General features: G+C 45.2%; 1 protein-coding gene across 1 annotated transcript; it reads right to left on the bottom strand.

Moving 5' to 3' along the window:
• Positions 1–133: 133 nt before the first annotated feature.
• On the bottom strand, positions 134–24,552 carry KREMEN1 (kringle containing transmembrane protein 1). Its single transcript, XM_048963887.1, has 10 exons — positions 24,047–24,552; positions 16,820–16,982; positions 16,351–16,442; positions 12,091–12,215; positions 11,612–11,765; positions 8,440–8,772; positions 7,769–7,927; positions 7,232–7,316; positions 6,352–6,556; positions 134–6,216 (listed from the first exon to the last, which is right to left on the bottom strand). The coding sequence occupies exons 1-9, from the start codon at positions 24,123–24,125 to the stop codon at positions 6,394–6,396; spliced, it is 1,353 nt and encodes a 450-aa protein (XP_048819844.1). The 5' UTR covers positions 24,126–24,552; the 3' UTR covers positions 134–6,216; positions 6,352–6,393.
• Positions 24,553–26,772: the final 2,220 nt, after the last annotated feature.

Below are 26,772 nucleotides of genomic sequence, written 5' to 3'. Positions count from 1 at the left end.
ACATGTGTGGAAGTCGTCCTTATTTGTAGGGAAAGGACACAGCTGTGCTTCTCCAAGTGCAGTCCTACGTGAACTGCTTTCAGCAGCAGTGCTTCTTTTGTTAAATAGCAGGTAGGCACATCTATGCATGCACACACAGATACAACAATGGCATTAAAAAATGCAAAGTTTTCTTTTGTGATTTATTTTTTTTCTTCCCCTTTGGAGACAACCCGTAATATTCCGTCCCAGGACCATTCAACTTTCAGGTAAGTGCCACGCTGGAGTACACAGAATAAATCAGTATCTTACTGGGCGTTATGCTCAGTGTAAGGCCACTGCTGGATTTTAGCTCCTTCCTAATTGTGTTTCCAGCAGCCTCGCTGCCTGCTGTTTGCTGTCCCTGCTCACAGCTGGCAGGTCTTGCTGTTAAGGAGGAGGAAGTTAGATGTTAAAGGTTCCAAAGGAAGGGAGGGCAAAGGTGTAGAGGCAGAAGGAGGAGAGGAGGATGGAGGCCGTAGCGCACCAAAGCGTGCTGTGGAAAAGATGGGGTTAAGTGCTCTGCTGTGGGAAATGGGGAAGGAGATGCAATGAAGCTTGACACTGCAGGGTGGCAGTCTGTAACTACCAGGGCAGTTCTTGGACTTCTGTGTAGAAAGAAGGCTGTGTGAGAGGGTCACACAGGTCTCTGAAGGCTCAAATCACATGGCAGCTGGCACACACCTGCTGGAAGGCATCCTCATTTCTATTTGGAACCTGCATGTTTCCTGTAGCAAGGGAACTTATTTGTGCTTTAATTTCAGATGAAAATAATCTATTGTCCTGAACTATGACTGCTTTGAGGCCCGAGCCACCATGGCGCAAATGGATGCAACAAATGGAGAAGTCACATTGAACAGATAGGCTAAACCCAAATCCATGCCCCGGCTCATGAAATCACTGGTTCCATTGCAGTTAAAATCAGCATTGTGCTGCTCTCATCGTGTCGACAGAGGGCATAATATGATCAAAGACATTCATTAACACATCGAAGAAGATGGCTTGGATGTGATCGCTGGTGGTTAACGATCTCTGTGCATGTATGTACACGTGTAAAACACAAACATATGCTATTGCTGAAATAGTTTGCCTCTGTATGTTATGCGTTCTTCGTGCAGTGACACAAAAAGATTCCATTCTCCTTTGGTTGCTTCCATCTCACCAAGGTTTCCACCTGGTAACTCTTTGGATTAGGGTTCTTCCCCCTCTCATCTAGGCCTGTTCCAGTGCATTGTAATTCAGTCACCTCAGAACTGACCCAGGAGATGAGCGTTATTTCTTAATAAGATCGTACACAGTGCTAATGCTGTGTGTTGGAGCACGGTCTCATTTTGGCAGTAGCAATCTGGAGTGTGTCTGCTGAACTCTAAGGCAGATAGTCGACAGTGTTGGTCATTGATGTTTTGCACAGCGGTTTGTGCAGGACGCAGTGCTCAGTTTCGATGGGCTCCTCGTGTGGTGAAGGTGTCTTTTGGAGGTGGCTGTGTTCTTACAGCTGGAGCCAGCCTGCCCAGGTCTTTGTCTGGGATACAATAGACCTGAAACCAGATCTTTGATGGGAAAGGGAAGCCCTGCGCTTCTGTGACTTGCTTGATATGAAAGGATCTCATTCAGAGTAAAGAATGCATTTCTCTCACGGGAATGAAGAAAAAATAAAAAAATAAGGCAAACGTTTCCAGAATAAACAAGTTTAAAAGGAGTCTCATAGACTGGATGGCAAGAAAGGAGAGCACAGTAATCCCCTCTTGTGCAAGAAGAGACCGGTGCCTGTGTGACAGTGGTGTTTCTAAAAGAAAATGAGTTTTCTTGGCCTTCTCCCCCTGCCACGCAGTGCTCTTCTACACTTGAGCAGCACAAACTGCGCTCCTCCCGTGGCAATTCACTGCATTTAATTTTTTATAATTGTTACTTGCAGCCATTTGCCCAATGCGGGATGACCACATAGAGACGCAGCACATACTTCAGCCGTGAGTCATCTCAAGCAGGATTTGTTCTTTTCTTGTCAGTCTGATTTATTTCATGGGATATCCCCTGGATTTACAGTAAATTGTCTTTCAGACTGAATTCTGGAATGCAAAATTTCATCCTGAAAAGCACAAGCACTCGGTAAAGCTGAGAGCTGCATTACCCGCATGTACTGGGGGCGGTGCTGTGGGAATAGGGCTCCACTTCTCATTCCAGTTAGCAGAATGATAAGTTTACTCAAAAATGTCTAGGATAATATTCAGGTGAAACTCTCATTAAAGTGTATGTCATCAGAGGGTTGTGAAATAGGTTTCTGTAAGCTATTAAGAACTAGCTGGGCTGGTCGGATTGGGTATTTGTTGAGTTATGGTTTTGCAGTAGACCCTTCCATCTGTAAAATGGTGCACTAGAAAATCTTTAGCAGTCTTTTGCAATGGCTGAGAAGGCTCAGTGAGCAGAAGGTGACACTGCAACAGCTTGTCACGCTCACCCAGCAGCATCCAACGCCTGCTGGTGTGTTGGCCTGGATGCATTTAGGATGCTGCTTCATTTTCCAGTAAAAATCTCACATTTATACCTCTGCAGGGAATCCTGGACTACAGAAACCAGAGTTCTGCAGTGCTGTTGGGTTGTCTGGATGAGCAGCATTATAAAGCCCCAAGTCAGATGATGTTAATGTTTAAATGAATAAATAGATGAAGATGTTGGATGTTAGGATGGTCCCAGAAGTATATGCACATGAATTAGCAGGATTGGATGAACAACCAAATGAAAGTACAAGCTAGACATGAGATTCAAAGGAAGAAGGAGCACCTGAAGCAATTGTTTCATCACTGCTACCAAACTGAGAGGCTGAGTTACTCTCCTTAGTGCCCTTCTATCCTATGCACCAATAAATTCTGTTTTTTTTTTCCCATGATTACAATGTATTGAAAATTTATTTTTCTCAGAGTGTAAACTAACATCTTCCTATGAAACGTCAGCAAGATACAAGCATAATATCCTGTATTAAATAATTTCCGATACATATATAAATATATTACTATGACATCACACTTTTTTTTGGTTTTAAATTATAGTCTCTATTTTCTCTCCAACTTAAAAAATATTAAGACGAAAGGACATACAAAATCATTTAGTCAACAAACTATTTTTAAAAGCAGATTTTGAATTGGGAAGGCCACTTCTCCTGCTGGCCGCCAGCAGAGGTCCACGCATTCTGTGGACTTCTGTAACCAACGTGCTGCATAGAATGGCTGAGGTTGGAGGGGACCTTAGAGATCATCGAGCTCCAACCCCCAGCCATGGGCTGGCTGCCCCCCACCCCATCAGGTTGCTCAGGGTCCCATCCCAGTGTGCCCCCAGGGATGAGGCACCCGCAACTTGCATACAGTTAGGAGACAGCTTCACAAAATGCAGTGCTGGGGTACCAGCAAAGTGCTCACTGCTCCTATTCCCGGTGCACCCTTAGTGCTATGGCTTCTTCTCCACATAGCCATGGTAGCAGCCAAGAGAGCAAACCACATTCTGGGGTGCAGTAAGCATAGCACAGCTAGCCTGTCAGAAGAGGTGATTCTCCTGCTGTTTAGCTGTACTGAGGCCTCACCTTGGATACTGCATATGGTTCTGGTCTCAATATAAAAATGATGTTGAGGTCCTTGAAAGTATCTGGGGGAGGGCAATGCTAGCTGGTGCCCCGTGCCTGTCAGTGCTCAAGAAGCATTTGGTCAATGCCCTCAACAATATGCTCTAACTACTGGTCTGCCATGAAGACTTGATGATCTTTGGCAGGTTCCTTCCAACTGAGCTATTCTGTTCTCCTGTTCTATTACTGCATTTGATCATTCCATCCAATCCTACCCCACACTGTGCTATCCTATCCTATCCTATCCTACTCTACCCTAACCTCAGGAAGAAAAAACGATGGTAATTGTAAGTGTATTGCATCACTATGGAGCCAACCATAGCAGCACAAGTCAGCGAGGAAGGCACCAGGACAGGGGCTGGAATGTGTGTGAGAGGTGGTTCCTTGTGATGGTTTTGTTGTCAAAGCATTTGAAGCTGTGACCCATGCTGTATCTGCAGCCTGTCCAACCTACTGAGGGAACTGCTGGCTAAGAGCTCAAAAGGCCGTTCAGGTAACGGTCCAAACTAATTCCTGTTCTGCAGTCATTTTCTGTTTGTTGAAGTCAACGCTGCAAATGCTAACGTGGTATTCAGGGCAGCTGTCAGCTGCCGGTGTCAGAGGCATTTCTGTGTGCTGAATCATGTGGGATTATAACAGTTGTGCATGTCAGGCTTTTATTCTTCTCCTAAACCCTTACAGCAAACGTGATAAAGTGCCATTTAAATGGGTACCATTTGCGTTGGCCACATACAACTGCACCACTGAGGTGTGAAGAGATGTAAAAACTACTTTGTCCTTACTTTTGCAGCAGGTAGAAATCAGTCACTGGGTATTCTTTCAAGTTATTGGTGTTAATTACGTGCTTTATGAATTTTCCTTTGACTGCCTAGGTCAGACTGCTGAAGTTTTTGGTAAGAAAAGAAGGCAAAGCTTCCTCACACTGTGCTCACAGCGTAACTCTTTGGGATCTGATTTTATTCTCTCTCTCTCTGTTTTCCATCAGTGAACCAGACTAAGCACGGATAGAAAGCAAACTGTTTTGCTACAGGTCTTTGTAAACACTGACTGTTAAGAAGGCAATTTTCAATGTCTTGTTAAGTCTGACAGAGTCAATGTCTTTTAGTCCAACGTGTAAGAGAGAACCAATGTACTTTACAATTCTTGCTGTCTTAATTGTTGGCAATACTGTGATTAACTTTTCCTGTAACCTTTCCAACAGCTTATGCAAGAAATTACTAGCTGCTTCCATGGTATTCCACTTTTGATATAAACAATTCCATAATTGCTGGCTTAGCGAAGTTCTGTTTCTATTAAGCACTTATTGTGCAATTGTTCAGCTGTCTCTGGCACTCATCTGTGGTACATAAATGGAGCTGGAATCAATTCAGTTCAGGCAAACTCTATAGATCTATGTAGGTTGCTCTGAAAGTAATGCCTCCTATTTATTTCCATACAAATTACAATAGATACAAAGAGCACGATAGCACTATTTGACAGAGGAAATTCTCAGCTATAAAGCACTATTTTCCAACATAGTCACCACTATTAACTATGCATTTTCACCGGTGATGAGCAAGAGCCTGCATGCCGTGCACATGAAAGCCTGCACCAGCAGAAGTGACCCACTGCTGCTGTGCTGAAACGCACCCCCACCCCTCAGTGCACTCACATCCTCTGCTGGATCTCCATAAACGTTCAGCAAGCAGCTATGAATGTCAACGGGGTCATTTTTTTTCTGCATGGAAGAATTCATTGACACACCTTTGCTTTATACACACTTCCACATCAGACACCATGCTGTCAGTGCCCCTCTGCTGCCATCTGTCACTCGGCAATGGAATGGGATACCGGTGGGAAGTTTCAACCTCTACTGCCGCACCGCCGCCATCAGCCACAAGGGCGCCGACGCCACGAAACAGGAGGCATTACTTTCGGAGCAGCAAGGCACAATGTGTCGCCGTTTGATTTTTAAGTGCCCTATTTCTGTCAATGAAATCTACAGTCCTCGTGAGGGGAGGAGCTTTCGATGTTGATAACAGGAGGGCAAATACTGGCTGTAAACTCAGTGACCTCTGGCAGGCACACAGAGCAGTGTCTGCATGCTCACGTGTCTGCTGTGTTATTGAGCATCAGCATATTTAAACTCATATTTACACCCTCTGTCCTAACCAGGTTTACAGAACTTTAATGGCTCTCACTGAATTCGCTCTGCCATAGCTGGAGGAGCTGCTCATGAATGCCAGCTGTTCCCAACAACTTATCTGACCTGCACTGTCATTATGTTCTGAAGTATCTCACAGGGCTGGACTTGCTGAGGCTGACACACTCACTGCTGATCCCCAGTGGTGGGATGAGAAGTCAGCATTGTAGGTGAACAGATCTTCTACCAAAGAGAAAAAATAGTTAATGCTGTCTGTTGCAATCAAAGAGAAATTATTCCGCAGATCAAATCCCCGCTGATGTTTCAGTTCTTTGGCAATTAAGGGCATTAGTCTTAAAAATGTAGCTCTGCTTTCATTTCACAGGCAGGGGAACGCTTTCTTCTCGCAGTAATTGACAGCACTGCAGATCTGATGAGCTCCAGATATTTGAAAATTATTGCATCGCTTAAATCCATTGCCACCAGTATACAAAAGAGAACAGCAGACAGACAAAGTCACACAAAGGACTTTGGGAATTGACTTTTTGGAAGACAAGTATGAGAGTGGGAGGAAAAAAAAAGGGGGTTATTCCCAAATCACCTGGATTTTAAGAAGATTGGTTCCTGTAAAATAAAAGACACTTCAGTTTCCCACCAGTGGGTTGCAGTCGTCTTGTTGGCTTCGCAGCTGTTTCTTGAAGATGGATATTGATGTGGATGGCCGATAGAATATACTCCAGATCTCTCCAGCAGCAGTAACCTCACTGGAATCCTCTATTTCATTTGCAGGTGGGATCTGATGGGATCTGGGAAATAAGCATTACCTCATGATCAGTGCTAAGGTACCAGGGAAGCTGCTACTATTAGTGTGATAACGTTATTGTTGTATTGGCAATGCTGACAAGTTCCACTACGACACTTATTTTTCCCCCAACATACTGCACAGTTGTATCAGGATTTGAAGTGCTGGTTGGTTTTTGACCAAACAATGGTATAGAAAGGTAGTAATAAAATCAGTTTTTTAACCTGTGTGTTATGGCACAATACAAATTCTTACATTTGTGGGGTTTTTGGAATCTTTTCAATATTTAATTAAAAGAAAGTCAATGAGGGCGGTGAGGCACTGCACAGGGTGCCCAGAGAGCTGGTGCTGCCCCATCCCTGCACACAGCCACGCTCAGGGCACGGGGCTGTGAGCACTGCTGGAGCTGTGGGTGTCCCTGTGCACTGCAGGCAGTGGGAGCAGACGGCCTTCGGGGGTCCCTTCCAACTCCAACCATTCTATGGTTCCATATATGTACACACATATTATGTATATATTGTATACAGGCACACTCTTGAGGATACAAATATGCATCATGTAACTTGATTTTGAATCTGACCAATATGAAAGTATCAGGAGGGAGAGAAATGAAGTGTACCACAAGGGAGAGCAGAGCTGAGATGTCAGTTCACCCAGGACAGCTCTGCTCTGTACTTACTTCATGGCAACGTGGAGAAATATCTTGGCCAATATGGCTGTAACGCTTAGGATGAGCAGTGCTGTGAGGCTGTATATTGTCCACTCTGGAGAAGAAAAATGAAAGGAGAAAGGAGGAGATGGAAAAGGAAAAGGAAATGAAAAGAAAACAGAAAAGAAAGAGAGAAGAATGGAAAAAAGAAAAAAAAAGGGAAAAAGAAAAGGGAAGTGTGTTATTTCCAACCCAAATGTAAAGATGCCGTGAAAGTTGGTTCCAGACACACGGCACATTTCAGTGGCACCTCCCCCACCCATTCACCTGCTCCATCTGTGCCCACAACCCTCTTTGTAGAACTGCAGTCACTTTTGTGCACTGGGATATCTGAGCTGCATGCAGTACCCAAGCTAATTCGAGGCTCTATCAATGCATGCTCTTTTTTTTCAGCACCTTTTGCCACCTCCATGAAGTGCTCTGACTTCCTATCTGATTTCACTGCTTCTACAGAGTAAGTAACAAAGCAGAGCAAATGAATCTCATCTTAAATGGAGATGACATTACCAGGCATGGAGCTGCTGGGATGGCTTGGACTGGTCGTGATGACATAAAGTATCTTTGACGACCGAGCCGCGTTGATGCTGAAATTTGTGTGTTCATTTCTCTTCTCTGGAAGGGTCTGATTCACTGCAATCTTGTTTTGATGCACGTTGTCCTTCACAGCTGAAAACACAACAGTGTGATTACATCAACAACTACACAGGTGTAACTGGGCTGTGCTTTGTACTTCACAGCCACGTGCTTCTCTCTGGTCCATTTAGGGAACTGCAGGCAGCACATTCTGTCTGATGTCAAATTTGGGCTTCACCCAGAAGGGGTTCTCAGAATGTTTGTTTCCACTGCTGTTGATCAGAGCAGTGGGACTGAAGGGCTGCAGTGTTTTTCCTGCTGACCTTCTAGATAACTGGAGTGCATCACTGATAAGAGCTCAGTTGAACCAAAGATGCTGTTGGACTGCTATTTGCTGTTGTTATTGTTGTTGTTGTGTTGTTTTGGTGTTTTTTTTTCCAGCTTTTTTATTTCCCAATCTGCATTGATAGGTAGATGCATGTAGGATTGACTTTTTGAAGATGCAAATGTTGCTGTGGATGACACACAGCTGACTGGAGTTTTTGGGTGAATTACATGCTTTAATGACACTGAAAAATGCACAAAGAACAAGGCTAACCTCTTACCTCTGTATCTGATAGCGAATCCCTGGGCTTGGTTGATTTCATCTGAAAAGAAGTACAAAATAACAAAATCCAAGGAGATGTTGAAGGTGTGGGGAGGCCGATTCTTCCCATTAAAACGAGCTAGAACATGATAGGTGTAGCCATCCAGCAATTCCACCATGTCTGTAGCATCTTTGATTTCAAAAAGGACAAAGCTGAAGAGGATTTGAGATGCTCCTGGGACTTGTATGGTCCAGTAACAGACTTTGCCTGTGCCATATGTGTCAGGAAAATCTGGGGAATAGATCACAGCTGTAGCAGAAGTGTAATTCCCTCCACAGGCACCAATAAGGGCTGTGAAACAAAGAGGAGAGGGAAAAGAAATTAAAAAAGAGAAACCAGTGCAGGCAGTGCAACCATCACACACAGCTTTCCACTCTGTGGAACTAATGCACAAACTTTAGGGCATAAGGGTGGGCCTTATGCATGAGGGCATTGCTCCTCCAGTGTCTCTTGGCCTCAGGTTATTTACCTCCCACAGCACTGGGAGCAATGTATCATATGGCATTTGCTTGGGATACGTTCCTTCTGGCCCCTTACTCTGACACAGAATCACAAACAGAAGAGTTTGGCTTTATCTGTACACCCTCACATCAGGCATTTATCCACATCAGTAACCCAACCCCAAGCTTCTCTTCTCAGAGCAAAATAATGTCCTCATGTGAAAGATGTTCTAGTTCATTAATAGTCTCTGTGAACATTTATATGTGCCTTCTGAGCATCCTTTCTCCTGATCAACCTTATTGTCATGAAGTAACTTGAGTAAGTGCCTGTTATGAAGTCTAATGCAAATCGACTGGATTACTTGCTATGATCCCATCCTTTAAGCTCAGTACAAAGACGTGCCCAGTGACACTTTACAATCCTTAATGATTGTTCAGGGTTATAGTGCAGACCTATTCAGCAATGAATCTAGAGAGGAAGTTTAATGCCAGCCAACTGATTTGATGCATATATTTATATATATATACATATATATGTCCTTGGAGGCACCCATGGTCAGGGGTCAGGGCTGTGAGCACTGATGGGGCTGTGAGTGTCCCTGTGCACTGCAGGCAGTGGGAGCAGATGGCCTTTATAGGTCCCTTCCAACACAAATGATGCATGTATTTGTATTTATATATACATACATGTATATATCCTAAACATTCAATATGAAATAGTATATTTCAGACAGAACTGTTTGAATCAGAATGATCACTCCCCCATAGAGTTCTTCTCTCTGAAAGCTGAAAGCACTATAATAGAGTCCTTGGAGAAAGTAAATACATGTTTTGAAGTGTTTCAGTTTTCACAGGGCTCTGAGCAAGGCCTCCAATAAATGCAAATTAAAAGTGAGCTGGGGGAATGAGGAAAAGTAGAGCATGTCTGCCAGAAAATAAAGTGAAAACACTTCTCTTTTTTTTTCTGGAGCACGGCCTCGTCATAACAGCAAACCTCACACCAGTGCTGCACTATAAAAGACCCCACAGAGGGACTGAGAGTGCATGAAAGAAGGAGAATGTAAAGAATGCGAAAGATCCCACCGAGGTACAAAGGCCCACAGAGAATCTGTGTTTGGCACTCGCTCCGTGCTAACAGCTGGTGATGTAGTTGAGTAGATGGAATTGTTTGAATAGACTGTATTGCTAGAATTGAAATTGGACAGTGGGCGTCGTTTGCTCTTTGCAACTGGCTTGTAGGTGTTGCCACGGTTGGCTGTGCTGTTTGTAACAACTGAAACGCAAGGTGCTCTTCAAATAGGCAATATTAATTATGAATGCTAATGGTTAGTGCTCCACAAAATATAGCAGCTCCCCGTATGGAATGGAAATAGAACAGGAGAATCAGAATAGCTCTTAGGTTGGAAGGGATATAAAGCTCACCCAGCCCCAACCCCTGCTGTGGGCTGGCTGCCCCACAACACTCAGGCTGCCCAGGGCCCCAACCAACCTGGAATGCCTCCAGGGTTGGGGCACCCACAGCAGTGTGGGCAGCCTTCCCATCCAGTTCTGTGCTGTGGGTCTGAACGTTACAGCTTTAGGCCACGACAGCAGCACATAAACACACAGGTAAAAGTTACAGATGGGTGTAAAAACTTCAGTTTAAAGACACAGAACTCTTCAATGCCTGCCACTGCATCTTTACTGTCCCTATCTCTTCTCCACACTCGGATGTTACACTGAGGCCCATGGGACTCTGCAGGTGAGGAAGAGACAGAAAAAGGATAAGACAGTGTTGTGTGTATAAAGGACTTGGAAATGATGAGCTCAGGAAGCCAGCAGGTATCAGGAGTGAGGGTTCGGGCGTACAACACAATCTGTAGATTAGAAGTCAGTGACCTTGGGGAAGAGGAATGAGATGAGCAGGTGTTGCTAATCAGCAAAACCAAACAGGTGGTGGTTACTAGAATGACTTCTTTTTTCTGCTCACCAGAAAAGACAGTGCAGGTGCTCAGGGTAACAGCTGGCTGAGCCCTCGGTCATTTCAAAGAAGAAATGCCCCAAAGGATGCTTCTACTCATCATGAATTCAGGAAGCCAAGAGCAAAGGAATCAGTGGATAGAACAGCATGAGCCTGCATGCTAGTGCAATATGGAAAGCACTACAAAGCTCCATTGGGGGAGAATTTAAAAAACTGTAGTATTATAGAATCAAAGAATGGCTTGAGTTGGAAGAGATCCCCAGTGGCCATCAAGTAATAGGAAGGAAGATTTCCATGTATAAGAAATTATGAAATCAGTGATGGTCAAATAGCAAACTTGACTTGTTTGTACCTTTGCTGTACACCCTTCCCCAGCACAGTTCTTCTCTGTTGCTTTGCATTGTGTAACTGAGTTAGAGCAAGTCTTGTCTGGCTTAATGAGGAAAAACAGAGTGTTTGTGAGAGCAGAGTTAGCACCAGCTCTGGAGAAGTAAGAGACAATCTCTGGAGCATGGGTCAGTTGCCTAAGTAGGCGTTGCTTCTTTGAAGAGCTATTTCACATTATTAATGGATGGGAACTTTAAGCTGAAGTGGAAAGCAGCTTTATTTTATACTGAATTTAGGTGTTTTTCTGCTCAACAGTTCTCATTGCCTTTAAGCCCTTTCCCCTAATTTGCTCAGCATTTGAGGCCTCTCCTTTGAGAAAAACTCAGCCTGTTTCAATACTTACTGTCGAAAAGAATGACTCTGCCATCCCCACCACAAGGCTGAGTATGGTCTCCAAAGCAAACACTGTTGCATTCCGTACTGGCTGCCTCCCCGTATCTCCAGTAGTCAGGGTTATTTCCACAGAAACAGGCATAACCTGATTCCATGCCTGCAAACTTTGACAACAAAGATGCATAAGGAAGGGAGGGGTCATGTTTAAAGGTGTAACAGCAGGAGGTTGTGGGAACAAGCAAGCTGGCAGCAGAATGCATGTGCTTTGGAGAAGTTGATTAGTCTGTGGTCAGAGGTCCCACCACAGACTGAGCTGTTAGGATCCTGCTTAAAAGTAGCAAGAAAGCTGGAATAGAGGGCACCTAGAGCAGCATACATGCAGCCCGAGGCAATTTCTCTTCACGCCGTGCAGCCCAAGCATGCCAAAAGGTTGGACACCCGTGATTCAGTCTTTTAAAACATTTTGTAAATGTACGTCAAAGAAATCACCTTAAATTGTTGACTTCGGCAGGAACTGATGCATGCCTGGATAGTAAGTTTATTGGAGGTCTCACTGGTGCCAGTCAAAGTAGGCGGCTCTCCATGATCCTTGTAGCAGCCCAGATTCCCTGGCACTGGCAAGAATAACAGACAACAGTCGTAGAAACATTAAGGTTGGAAGAGGCATCTAAGATCACCATGTCCAACTCCAACCCAGCCCCACCGTGCCTTTACCATCAGTGCCTCAGCTCCACGTTCACTGAGCACCTGCAGGGATGGTGACCCCACTGCCCCCCTGGGCAGCCTGTGCTCTCTTCAAGACACCGACCGCTTCAACTACTCTCCTGTTACTAAGCAGCTCTCTGTATTTTCTTCTATTGGTTTTACACCGTGAGAAATGTTACTCTAGGTCATGTTTTCCAAATTTTCCCAGGGATAAATGACAGGAGATGCATCACAGCCTTGTAGCAATATACCTGCAATGCTCTACAGCCGTCTGCTCCCACTGCCTGCAGTGCACAGGGACACCCACAGCTCCAGCAGTGCTCACAGCGCCATGCCCTGAGCGTGGCTGTGTGCAGGGATGGGGCAGCACCAGCTCTCTGGGCACCCTGTGCAGTGCCTCACTGCACTCAGTGTCAAAACTTCTTCATATCCAATCTAAATCTCTTCTTTTTTAAGTTCAAACCATTTCCCCCCGTCCTACCAGAGTTTCAAGGCTCACTGATCACTATGGGTGGTCATAAAGAGAGTTTTTTCTCTTCAGGGCATAACTCGTTGTTTTGTGGGGGGTTTTTTTCTGTGCTTTTCATCTAATCACTGGAATTTAGCCATGACTTCTAGAGAAACAGTGTGGAGTATGCTTCTGTGTAAAGGGCATAAAATTATCCCTTGTCTAATTGTCATGTCTGCTCACACACATAGAATGAAATAGAGAAAGAAAAGAATTATAGGCATAGAAATAAATTGAATAATTCAGTTGGTAGGAACATCCAAAAATCATCATAGTTTTGGTTTATATTTTGCTTTGTTTCCTTTTGTCTTAGCAAACTGAGTGCCTCAGTATTTCTGTCCTCCCATATGCATTCAATAGGAGTGCAATAATGTTTTCTGAACTGAGCCATCTTCACAAATGGCTCAGTTCTGCTTTGGGTTTGGGAAGTCCCACTGGTGAATTTCCTTATACCTCCCCAGTGTGCAATGAAACATTTCCCTAAATTCACAACTTCCATTTGTCCCATTCTAGCAAAGATGATCTTTTACCCATTCTTTTGGAATAGCTCTCAGTGATCTGCAATTGAGGATGACTACAATACCAGAAAGAAGAGCAAAGGAAAGAACAAAGTTAGGAAGAATCAAATTCAAGTATGTGTTGGGGTTTTTTTTTTAATTCTTAGATCATGTTACTTCAAATATTGTTGATAAAATAATTTTCTTTCCTAAGAATGATACACTTTCAACACTAAATGCTTGCATGGATTTATGGCTTGGATATGCCTTGCAGCAGCAAGCTTCTAAGCACTGCGAATTCAAGTTACAGCCTGATTTAACATACCTTTGGAAATTCCCATTTACAACCCCACCCAGCTGGGTACATCTGGACAGATAATTCTCAGAGAGCTCAGTTTTCTGTAAAGCACATTATTTCACTGCCCAGAAAGCAGTTCCTAGCCACCAGTCTAGCTCCTTTCGCTAGAGGACCTGGGATTTCTAAAACCACGTATTAATACATATATCTACTTAATAGCTTTATTGGTGAGACCCGTCAGCCATGTCTCCAGAAGATTAATCCTTCAGTGTTTCCCATGCAAAGAAACCAGTCTCAACCTTTGAAAACTCTGTGCATTTTGTAACTAAACAAAGCACAGCAGCTGGGTAAAATCCTGAAGCCAATTAGTCTCCTCAGTGTCCCAGTGAGCTTTCAGCTTTCTCATATCTAGCAAACAAAATCTGCCACGTGGTTTGGAATAAGCAGTTGTTCATGGAGAATCACCAGTCTAGCCCAATAGTGAGCAGCAATTTCCAAGCCAATATTTTTTGTTATTAAGTCAACAAAATACATAACCTCATGGCTACGTGCTCCACAGAGAGCCAGGAGTACTTGAGTAGGCCCACATCAAATGATTAAATGACCTGAGACAACACAGGAAATACTGGCTACCATACATGTACACACGATTTCGCTGCATCCCTTCTCCCTCTGGCTACTGATGGGCTGGTCCTAAACCTGAGACACTGCTGTGTTGCTGCTGGGAGTTAATCAGCAGAGATGGTATAAACATAACGGTGTCGTCTGAGTCTGCTTTGGGCAGCAGGTTGGATCTGATGATGTCCAAGGACTCTTCCAACCCAGGATATCCCACAGTTCTATGTGTGTGCATTAAGTATTTATATGGATAATAAAAATATTTCTGTGACTGATTAATTCCTCTGACCTTCAAAAACCGCTTTATTCCCTTTTATTTGTTTATACCCACACCAGCACACAAGAAAAGGAGGAGGAAAGGAAAGACTAAGCTCCTAGCGGGGCACTGCCCATTGGGAGCCCCCCCCTGGGACACCACTGTCCTTTGCACCATGACAGCCATTCTCATCTACCGCTGCTGCATTCCACACAGCATGTTTACAAGTGCAGAATGCGTTTCTGAATTCAGCATTCTATGTGAAGTCCATGTGAATAAGCCATGATAAAATCAGACGCTGAATTGTAGTTGCAGTGAATCACTGCATGCAAATCTCTCTAGGGAACAGAGGAGTTTCATGTTGTTGGTGTTACACTGGCGGGTATCGTTTGTACTAAGTTATACTTGTTTTTTCTAGTAGCAGACATAATTATGGAAAGGTTGCTTACAGGACACAAATTTTTAACTCCCCAAAACATTGAAATGAGTTTTCTTCACAAAATTGCTTTCTTATTCCACCACAAAACTCAGTTTTGTATTACGCAATTCACAGGTTTGTTAGTTTTGAGGTTTATCACTCTGCTTACTGAAAACAGACGATACAGTAAGGAATAAGTGTTGTTTTTTTAATTACACGTCATAAACCATGAAGTTTGCATTAAGACTTGGATGGACTTGCAGTGTACATTTTGTTGCTATAATTCCTTTTTCTAGTATCCAATTTCAGTGAAACAGCTGCTACTGGTCAAAAGGGTATTTTGTAAATATAAATCTGGATTATCTGTGCAAGTAAGCGTCCAAATATAAATCCTCATCCCCCCCATCACAGAGAAAGTGAGTGAGATTTGTTTTACAAGGATTCCTTGCATAGAACAAATGAAGTGGAGAGGATCTGCCTTGCTGGGGACGTATCCAGAGACTTTGCTTAAAATCTGTCATCTTTAAAGAAAATGCAAACTCTTTAATTTGGGACCCAGAAATTTATTAATTATGGGGGTCCTTCTGAAAGGTACTTCCTTAAATCAGAAGTATGCTGACATCGGGACAACTGCTCTGATTTAACAGTGTATGCAGAGGCAATCTCTTGGACATAGAGGCACAGAAGTTAGAAGAAAAATACATCAGTGATCAGACCTAATAAAATGTTCAGTTATGGGTGTTAATACTGAGTCATTTGTTTAAAATGGGGTTCTTGAGAATTTATCCTGGAGCATCCAGGAATGAAAATCTGGGAAGGTATTGACACGAACCGCGAAAGGAGAAACGCGTTTTGGATAAGGTGAGCAGCATCATACATTGGTAACATCAGATGCTGGAAGGAATGTTCAGATGAATAACTTGACAGCGATCTGAATTATTCATCTTTTCCCTGTGTCCACTTCTACTGCCCCTATTTCTTCCTAGCCATTCCATATCTGTGTGCTACTCACATCAAACTAACGCTACCCGTTTAACAGATGAACCACAAGTGATGGAGACACAGACATCTTTTTGAAAACCTAATTAATCATTTCCTATCCATTTTTCTCCTCTGGACTGTACTGAGCTAACGGCGTACTTCATCAGATTAGAAAAACTAGAAGCACTCCATATGTTTTGAGTGCTTCCCCATCTTCTATTTTAATGTAAATAACGTAAGCCACTAATTCTGAGAGGAGATGAAGAGAGCAGCAATGGAGGAACAACTACACAGCAACCTTGTCATTAACTCCAGAGATCAGTTTCAAATATTGCTTAGTTTGCAAATGAAAATAAGCTGATTGGCCTTGTCCTAGTTTCTGCTGGAAAATCACTACCCACTGCTGTATAACTGCCAACCTCCGCTCGGCAGAGACACAGGCCTGAACTAATTACATGGTTCTCTTACTTCGGCAGGATGGAATCTCACAATATTTCCAATATATTCCATCCTCGTGCTCTGCAATGTAGCACCATGGGCTGACATCTCCATCAGGGTTCCTGGGGGGAAAAAAAGAGAGAGAGCGAGGGAGTGAAAAATCAGTGATCTTTAAATGCCACGTAAAAATAAATCTTACTGAACCTGAGTTTCACACTGTTTTTGCTCTAACATTGAACCCACTGCAATTACATGCCAAGAAAACAACAGAAGTGGATAGGATGTTCAAATCGCTGCAGTTACAACACACGTGAAGCGTGCTGTGATGCCTCAAACATTCTCTGTTATTCTACCAATGGTACTTGTGTGCTGAGCCAAAGACTCGGGGTTCTGATCGCAGGATAAAACAGGATACTCATGGTTCAGACATGCTTCTAATTTGTGCCAACTGCTTAAAGCTGCATCGAGGCAACATTGGTGGCAATGAGATAGTTCTTACCTGCAGTAGTTGTGCTCACCGAGCCCTCCTTCCCCGTTGGGATATTTCAAAGTATTATAAGGGTGCTCAAAGGTCTCATTCCAAAAGAGACAAGGCTTCCCCGCGTGTTGGGAGGTCTGGTTCTGAGTGCCACGGTAATCGGCCCCATTTGCTGTATAACATTCTGGGAAGAAATGGAAAGAGAGAGAATAGAATATATGTAGATTTGGTGTTTACTTGCTCTTCCCTTGCCCTCTCCCCCATCCCCAAGACTCCAGTTGCCTTTCACTAACAGATTTCCTCCACTGTTTAGGCAACTGAGGATGCTGTTTGCACTGTATATTTTCCCATAGACCCAAACACCTATTAAAGGGATTATGATTTCACTATTTAAAGAGGGGAGATTTAAACAGGATGAAGTTTTGACACTGAGGGCAGTGAGGCACTGCACAGGGTGCCCAGGGAGCTGGTGCTGCCCCATCCCCGCACACAGCCACGCTCAGGGCACAGGGCTGTGAGCACTGCTGGAGCTGTGGGTGTCCCTGTGCACTGCAGGCAGTGGGAACAGAAGGCCTTTGGGGGTCCCTTCCAACCCCAACCATTCTATGGTTCTATGATTTTTACTCAGTTTTTTATAAGATACCTTGGTTGGGACTCAAGTGTGATTAATACAATCAAGTACATACTCTGAATGAAAAAAAAATCACATTTTTTACTGCTTTCTCTTTGTTTTGCTTGTTAGGTTGAATTTGTAACTTGCTGATTTTCCAAACATGACAGTACATGACATTACCAATCTGCTACTTATCAGCACACTGCCCAGCTCTCATTCCAAATTAACTACGTTTGTGAACATCCATCCCTTACAAAATGAAAGACTTTGTAGGTGTGAATCTTGCAAACGTTTATATCCTGATTTTAAAAGTTCTTTAAAAGATGCCCTATGAAGGTGACTGATCACTAGAACAGGTCTACCGGAGAGGTGATGGATTCTCTCTCCTTGCAGATATTCAAAATATATCTGATTATGGTCCTCAGCAAGTTGATTCAGGTGACCCTGCCTGAGGTGAGGGGATGAACAAGATGACCTCCAGAGATCCCTTCCAACATCAGTCATTGTGTGGCTCTCACAGAATCATCACAGAAGGGTTTGAGTTGGAAGGGACCTTTAAAGCTCACCTATAGTCCAACTCCTCTACAGTGAAGAGGGACAATCTACTCTGATCCAATCTTCCAGAAACAATTGCCATAAAGAATCACAGAATGGCCTTGGTTGAAAAGGATCACAATGCCCATCCAGTTTCAACCCCCTGCTATGTGCAGGTCGCCAACCAGCAGCCCAGGCTGCCCAGAGCCACATCCAGCCTGGCCTTGAATGCCTGCAGGGATGGGGCATCCACAGCCTCCTTGGGCAACCTGTTCCAGAAAGAACATAAAGAAATCAATTTTATTTGATAACATTATCCATGAATTTATTAAAAAATAGTATTAAAATGCAACATTCTGTGATCTAATTAAAATGTTGTCCTGTTTTCCGTGGCCATAAGCATGGCCCTGTGCTGGTAGCATTACTGGGGGAAGTCACAAACGTCTGTCCTTAGCTGCAGGCTGGGCAGCATTCCATATTATCTGACAGCATTCTCTCTTTTTATCTGATAGCATTCATTCTCATGGAACAGCTGCAGAGATATTCTACTCCAGTGCCCTGAAGGAAAGGGAGAGCATTGCACCTGGCCCTGGCGCGGTGCTCCTGAAGAGAAACTTATCTGATTGAGCAAAAAACAAGCTTCAGATTAACACTTCTCCTTCACTTTAATTAACCCGGCCTCGTTAGCCGGGCGGGTGGGCTACGTGCATTTCCTTGAAAACACAGATCTGAATTTCCAGTATTTGAGTCACCACAAACATTTGTGTAAACATACAAAAAAAGACGCTCTGAGTCACCGGCGGTGCCACTGTCCTTCAGCGCTTCTCCTGCTTTGAAGTGGACACCACAGCTTTCCTGTCACAGCAAAATAAAGAGCAGAGTTTGATGGAAAGGGGAGGAAAACATAAACTGGATGGACACAATAACGTATGGTATAACAAAGCAGTTGTGAGGAGGGACAAACACGGCCAGAAAAGGTGCTTTCATCATTTTAGCGCTACGACTCTTCTTGCTTTTCAGTTCCAAACTGGAAGCAATGTGTGCTAACATCTCCCCAGCAATGTAAGGAATGCTACAGTACCTGAACGCGATCTGGCACACAGACTGAACAGAAGTTAACATCAGCCCTTGCAGGATCTGCTAAGACTGGCCCGTGCTTTAACTTGCAGCAGCAACCGCCTTTCGTTTTCATCTTCAGCCTTTTTTCTTTTTTAGTACTTTGAGGACATGGTGTGGAAGGAAAAGCCGGATCTCTCTTTGTTCCTCTTAGCTACAGCATTCTGCTCTCAAGGTAATGGATGGCTGCAACAATACCTGCGTTGTTCCTGTGCAGGCTGAGGTGTTCTTTTCACCCAGAGGGTGGTGAGGCACTGGAACAGGTTGCCCAAGGAGGCTGTGGATGCCCCATCCCTGCAGGCATTCAAGGCCAGGCTGGATGTGGCTCTGGGCAGCCTGGGCTGCTGGTTGGTGGCCCTGCACATAGCAGGGGGTTGGAACCGGATGAGCATTGTGGGCATTCATTAGTTTTGTTAGGGGAGGAAGAGAGATACCATGGGAAAACACTGACTATCCCAGAAGAAAAGAAACAACAAAGCTTTATTTCAAATTATGAAATATAGCAGCTGTGAACAAACAAAATCCAATGAAATACTTTTTGTTTGTTTTTTTAGAGGCAATCTAGTTGGAAACTTTCATTTGGATAATGGCTAATAATGCTCAGTGATTAATAATAGTTACTTTGCCACAGCACTGAATTACAAACGTTTCACGTAAGCACAGTCATTCAATAAAAAGAACCTCAGCCCTACTTTCTTCTACCTTGAGATCTACTGCGTTACACTTTGTAGGGTTCCCTATAAAATTCCCAGCACTGCAGGACCCTCAGCACGCTCAGTACCTTTGTCTTTGCTCACCATGACTTCCCTCTACTAACCACCTACTGACTGCTGCATCTACTGCTTCGGGGAAAGCCTGCAAACAGCAGTAATCACAGTCAGAACCATGGAAGTCAAATAACTCTTCCTTTAAGTGATTGCTGAGTCTAGAGAAGTACCTACCGAGAGGAAAATATCAGAAAGCAAAAAGCAGAAAACAAACTGGGATGGTTGTCCACTCTGAGCGAGCGTTCTGTGTGAGATACAGGTTCACAATTAGTTTTATTAGAGCCAGATCAACATTTGGAAGATCAAACAGCAGCTGTAGTAGAAATTTTTTCCATCTGTTTCGGTTTCTTCTTCAATGTAGGGACCTTACAATGATCATTTCTGCCTTTGTTACTGTGGAACTGTATGGCTGCCTGCACTCCACATGGGCACCACTGAAGGATCATTTGAAAAATTAAGGTAGTGCAAAATGTAACAGTCTGACTGCTGTCCTGAATGAGGCACTGATGATATAACACTGAAGCTACAGAGTCTGCACTGGCTTCCAGTGATTTTCTAACATGGACATCTATGTGTTGGTCTGCAGCTCTGAAGTCTTTGATGGCAAGTCCAGTTATCTAAGAAATACTCATTCCGTGCCAAATGATGAGTGATGGAGATAATACAAACATCTTTATGTCCTCTGCAGTCTCCTCTGCACAAATGAGAGGAAAAGCAAAGAAAACAGCTATGCTCAAACATCCTTCCTCTCCAAGGCCATGGATGGGGCCCTGGGCACCCTGAGCTGGTGGGGGGCAGCCAGCCCATGGCAGGGTTGGTCCCCTCCAACCAAAGCCATCCTGTGACTCTCTCATCTGATTTTCGCCCACTGAGCATTCCTCAATGTCCATCATTTCTCAGAGATGCACTCAATGATGCTACGAATTGGAGACTGAAGAGATGGAGATTCAGGATGGTTTAAGAGTGCTCTTGTATGACTGGGGTGCATACATAGCTTTGCACTGAAAATTCAGAGTAACAAACTCATTCCTACTTCACTGAAAAAAATAATAATCAAGTTACTTGTCTATTTGTTTGCTCTGGGTAGGGATAGCAGGAGAGATCCTACCAGCAACATTCCCATGAGAAGCAGCATTTTCTTTTAAGGATATTCGGATAAAAGAATAAACAAGGCTAAATGAAAACTGCTGCCATTGAAATACGAGGTTTCGCTGCAGAAGTGTAACAACCAGGACTTTAAACGTTCTGCAAGGTTGGAGCAATAAGGAAAGGTTCCTAAAATGTACGTGGATAAGAGCGTGGGCCGAGTCCAACAAGGACTGTGTGTCAGGTGCCTGATGCATGCGTTCTAACAGTGCTTTGAGAAGAGATTCAGGTGATTTCCATTCTACCAGAGCCACTCTCCTTGCTCTTGCTGCAGCCTGCAATCGCAGCACTCCTCCTTAAACGCAAGCACTGTATCTAGGTGCAGATGGCAACAGTTACAGGCACTAACCAGATGCTGCAGTCTCTAATTTGATTGAAAGGGTATAATTAGACAGCAGAAACACTTCAATGAGAGAGTAAGGCACAGAGGAAAGGACAGAAACCACTTAACCGATGCCAAGACACCCCAGCAGCGATGGAGGCCCACGGATGGAAGGGGCACAGCACCCAATTACCTTCCTCAGATGAGAGCGCTTTTGTTTCCCTATGGATACACGAATAGAGATTCTATTATCATAGGTTGCCACAATTCTGCATGTGGGAACGCTGATTAAAACCAGAAGAAGCTTCAGGAGATCAAAGAGACAAATATGGCTTCTGTGGTCATTATTAAAAATATTTTTAGTAGCGCAATGGCTTTCTTTGAAGATGCAGTTTTATTGATTGAACCAAATGTTCATTTGCATATTTTCATAGGATTGGTCAGGAAAGAACCTTGTTCCATAATATGTTATGATGGAAAATAGATTATTTTGGGGAGGATAAGGCCAGTGAAAGCCTGCTGTGATGCCACGAGGACACTGAAGCGGAAGGTTTCCCCTATGCAGTATAGAGACGTTCTGTATGCAGTTTAAAAATCTCCCATCCTACACAGGCACACACACATCATCTTTTGAGGTCCTCAGCTGCTCCGAAACGGTCATATTTAGTGTTGGTTCAGAGCAGAGAGTGGTCAGAATGACATTGGGTCAAACCTCATCTTCAGCATCCATTGGCACAGCCTGGAAGAGGACAGCGGTTTGGTTCCACCACCACACTTGTCCTGAGCTTCTTTATCACTGGAACTAAGAATGCATGATGTAGCCCCGGAGGAATTTCTGCTCCTTAATACACCCATTTGTTTTCTTTGTGAAGTTTTAAATCTGTTGTTCCACTGTCAAGTGTGGCAGACCGAATCCCTCCGGAAATTTTACCAGCGTGGGCCTCAGCCACTGTGCAGATGGAGGCAGTGCTCAATTGCACAACCGCTGTGGTGTGATATGACAAAATGAGCAGCTGGCAGCGTGTAATCCCGGCCTCCTTCCCACTCCGTTGGCTCCACCCTACCAAAATCCATTCATAACTCCGGATTTTGAGTTAGGCTCTGTGCATGTACTAGCACGATCCCCCGAAGCGCCTAGGGTGACTATCTCAGCCTGCTTAGAACTGCTTGCTGGATGATTTGCATGATGGCCGCTCAAGGAACACAAAGCAGAGCTGCTTTACACAAAGGTTTGGGGTGAAACAACAGCTCAAAGGAAGGAAACCACAGCACAGAGATCCGCTACTGCTGCACAGAAAGATAACAGAGAAGGGAAGAGGGGAAATCAAACACGCTTCTGAGTGGGAAATTAAATGAAGGCTGTAAGTACAGACACTAAAAGTGACAGCCCATTGCACTGAGTGTATAAAACAAGACTGCTTCAATGGAACTGACATTTCACAGACTTTTCAGTTTCTTTGTCTTTGTAACACAAAAAGCACCAAATTCAGAAAATCCCTTAATCATAGGCAACACATTCACCACTCCACCACCCCCTCAGTTACTGAGAAATATGGTAGGACTGAGGTTTGAGTGCTGCAGATTTCAGTGACTGAATTAATACAAAAAGGAAGGTAGGTGGCTGTGCTTTCTGGATCCATTATCTTCGCTACGCATTCACTCCTTGTAATATCGTGTCTTTTTCCCCACAGCTGTTTGTTCTCAGTCATTTCTGCCACCTTTCGTGGCTGTGGGTGTATGCAGTCAGAGCACGGATGTGCACAGAGGTCTCTACTCTGCCTATGAACCAAACACTCCTACAGGGATATATCCTCCACATGCTCACGTGCAGCTGCTGTGAAACTTGGCTGCTTACACAGTGCGTTCTGTCCACAGTTGTGTTCGGAAAAAAGATGACACTCTTCAACTTCAACAGAGAAAGGATTACCAACTGTGCACCAAACGCTGCCTGGTGGTACTGAGACTGATAATCAGACGTGGTAGGATTGATAGGATGCGGGGAAATGGTTTCAAACAAAAAGAGGGGTAGTTTAAGTTGGGTATAAGGAAGAAGTTTTGACACTGAGGGCGGTGAGGCACTGCATAGGGTGCCCAGAGAGCTGGTGCTGCCCCATCCCTGCACACAGCCACGCTCAGGGCACGGGGCTGTGAGCACTGCTGGAGCTGTGGGTGTCCCTGTGCACTGCAGGCAGTGGGAGCAGACGGCCTTTGGGGATCCTTTCCAACCCCAACCATTCCGTGATTTTAAGTGTACCTACAAAGCGTGAAGATAAGCAAGTGTCTATTCACAGCTAGAGGAAGCAGTGCAAATTCCGTATTAAGCAGAATAAGGAAGATTCAGCTATTCAGAGCACATCTAAGAGGACCGCGCATCCGGTGGCTGTGACACTCGGACCCTCAGGATCAGCCGCTCCGGACCTGGCACCGCGCACCGAACTGGCGATAAGGAAGGGATGTTATCGCAAACCCGATCACAAAATCACAGAACGACTTCGGCTGGAGGGGAGCTGAAAGATCACCGAGCTGCAGCGCGCTGCCCCAGGCTGGCTGTTAGCAGCAGAGCGGGCTGCCCAGGGCGAAGCGCTGCCGGACGGCACAGCTCCGTGCCAGCCCCGGCTCCGCACAGCTCGGGGACAGACTGCAGCTCTGCCGCCGCTCAGCCCCGCCAGAAGATCTACGAGCGGCTCCGTCCGCTCAGCCCGGCTCCCCCGCGTCCCCGCCGGGTGTCACTCACTCACTCACTCACTCACCGGACAGAACGGGCTCGCGGCAGCAGCTCAGCGCCAGTCCCGAAAAGGCCACGACGGCGGCGAGAGGGGGCGGCTCCATGGGCCGGGGCCGCCGGGCCGCACCGCGTTCCGGAGCGGAGGTGGTCGCGGGCGGCCGGGAGGAGCGCGAAGTGCGGGAAGCGGAGGCCCTACAGCATGTGTCCTGTAAGTGCGCCCCAGCGAGGTGCCGAGTGGCAGATGAGGGATCCTATTACCAGCCATGTGACAGGAAAGGATAGAAACCAACATCCCAACCTGCTGCTCCCCGCTGAGGCGCGGAACGGCGGCGCGGCCGCTTTTCCGTTTGACACCGACGGGTTCGGGCCGTGCCGCCCGCAGCGGGGCTCCGCGGAGCGATCCTCGCGGCCGGGACCGCCTTTCGACCGGCGAGGCAGCGGCGGGCGAACCCCGCACGGCTCCGTCAGCGCCCCGCCGGCCGCGCCGAGCTCTCGGCGTCCCCTCGCGTCCTTCTGCCTGCCCCGCAGCCCCGCAGCCCCGCAGCCCCGCGGCCGTGCCAGCCTAGCGGCCCCGGGGGCTGTCTGCCAGCGCGCAGATGCGGCGCATCTTTTCTTCCCTTAGGGGAGGGCGGGGAGAAGACCGCTGTAATCTTTGCGCTATGGCTCTCTACAGCCCTGCACGGGCCGGAGGGTGATGTAGGGACTGAGCCGGATGCATACGGCCTCAAACATACAAATACGGACGGAGTCGCACAGAGACGAGCACGCGGACTGCTACAGTGCATAGACACGTGCAAAGGAGGGCCGCAAAACTGAGGCAAGGGATGGAAGACCTCCCCTCCGACGACAGGCTGAGAGAGTCAGCGTCCAAAGGGGCTGTAAGAAAGAAGGGACAGACCGTGCAGCAGGTTCTGTGTAATAGGACAAGGGGAAATGGTCTCTAAAGAGAACGGGGGAGATTTGGATAGGTCAGGCATTGCACAGCGTGCCCAGAGAGCTGGTGCTGCACATCCCTGCACACAGCCACGCTCAGGGCACAGAGCTGTGAGCACTGCTGGAGCTGTGGGTGTCCCTGTGCACTGCAGGCAGTGGGAGCAGACGGCCTTTGAGTGTCCCTTCCAGCTCCAACCATTCTGTGAGTCTATGTTACACAGCATACATAGAGACAAATACACAGCTACTGACAGACCACAGAACTGAGGGGGAGAGCTCGTCATCTCTATTTGAAAATGGTGAATGCAAATTCAGGTGGCTTTCCTTTTCTTCTTTTTCTATCTCCATGTGGGTAGAAAAGCTATTTATTTCTCTAGGTCATACATAATGAAGTCATAGTCTAGACTTCTGCAGAGGTTTCTTCGCTGACTTGCGACATTTTAGCAGTGGCAGCACTTCTTTGCTAAAAAGTAAATAACAGAAAGCAAACACCAACAGCAAAAAAGAACCAAGCAAACAAACAAAGCAATCAGGGAAAAGATAGACTTGTTTTGTCTAACACAAATCATAGAATGACAGAATGCTGAGGTTGGAGGGGAGCTCAGAGATCCCCCAGCCCTGCCGTGTGCTGGCTGCCCCCTGCTCAGGCTGCCCATCCATGGCCTCGGGCTCCTCCAGGGATGGGGCACCACAGCTCTGGGCAGCACTGCCAGGGTCTTACTGCCCTCTGAGTGAGGAATTGCTTCCTCACATCCAACCTCAATCTCCCCTCTTTTAGCTTGAAGCCCTTGTCATTACATTCTTGTCCTTATGGCTTCTTCATACTTTTGCTGCATAACGACCCCTTCAAACATCTACAAAGGAGAGGGAGACCCATTTTACTACTCTGAACGTGTCAGCCACAAAACACAGTTTCATTGCTTTGTTATGGTGTTACATCAATACACAATATATGCCTCATTCTTAGTATGCAGAAAGCTCTCATTGTACATAACTGTGAGGTGAAAAACATGCTAAAATCTCTTTTGGCTATTGTGAGATACATTAAAAACAGGAGAAAAAAAGAAGATACTTAAACAATGGATTCATATATACCATGTCATCTAATATATACTCAAAGGGGCACGTTTGCCAATTTATTGTGCCTCCAGCCTACAACCAAAAGGTTTGGGAAGCCAGTTGTGCATCATGAAACCCTTGTTGATAGTGAAAGAATTACTAACTTTTGCAGCTCTTTGGCTCTACTCTTCTAAGATCTTTCATTCATAAACTGCTGGGAAATTGTGGCTGTGTCAACAGGCGAGGACAAAATGTACAGATTTTACATTCTGCTGGGACAGCACACACTGAAAGGGGCCTCTCAGACCGTGTATTAAGAAGTATAAAATGATTCATTACTTATTAGCTACTGTTGTTATTGCCATCGCTGTTATTTGTGAACAGCGGCCACAAACCACAAGCAGAAAATTGCACAATGCAAATGGGTGATCTTGAATACAGTAAATTGAAATATAAATGATTCTCTATTACAGAAAGAAAAAAATAACCTATTAGGAAAAAAAAAAAAGACCAAGGAATGACCATGAGCAACAAACTGGCTGAAAGCAAACTGTGCCACTGGCATATAGGCACGTATAGCAACTGTGTGCATGAGTGGTTGGTGAAGGAAGCGAAGTGTGGAGTGAGCAAAGGTGGTTTTGTCAAGGAGTGCTGGAAGACCAAACGTTGGGAGATACATTAAATTGATGGTGCAAATTTCATTATTAACATGGTGTTGATTGTTTGTAAGCATTCTGTGTGCTGGTGAAACTAAGGAAC

Source organism: Lagopus muta, chromosome 17 (assembly GCF_023343835.1).
Source record: "Lagopus muta isolate bLagMut1 chromosome 17, bLagMut1 primary, whole genome shotgun sequence".
Classification (NCBI taxonomy): Eukaryota; Metazoa; Chordata; class Aves; order Galliformes; family Phasianidae; genus Lagopus; species Lagopus muta.
The sequence above is the reverse complement of the archived record's forward strand: the minus strand, read 5'-3'. Positions and strand labels throughout refer to the sequence as shown.

What these genes read in the sequence shown, in the direction of transcription:
- KREMEN1 (XM_048963887.1), bottom strand. Translation starts at nt 24,125, where the DNA reads ATGGAGCCGCCCCCTCTCGCCGCCGTCGTGGCCTTTTCGGGACTGGCG. An exon ending in ATTCGCTATCAGATACAGAG is followed by an intron (nt 7,928 to 8,439) that starts GTAAGAGGTTAG and finishes TTGTGTTTTCAG; the next exon opens with CTGTGAAGGACAACGTGCAT. An exon ending in TTTCTCCACGTTGCCATGAA is followed by an intron (nt 6,557 to 7,231) that starts GTAAGTACAGAG and finishes CTTATTTCCCAG; the next exon opens with ATCCCATCAGATCCCACCTG.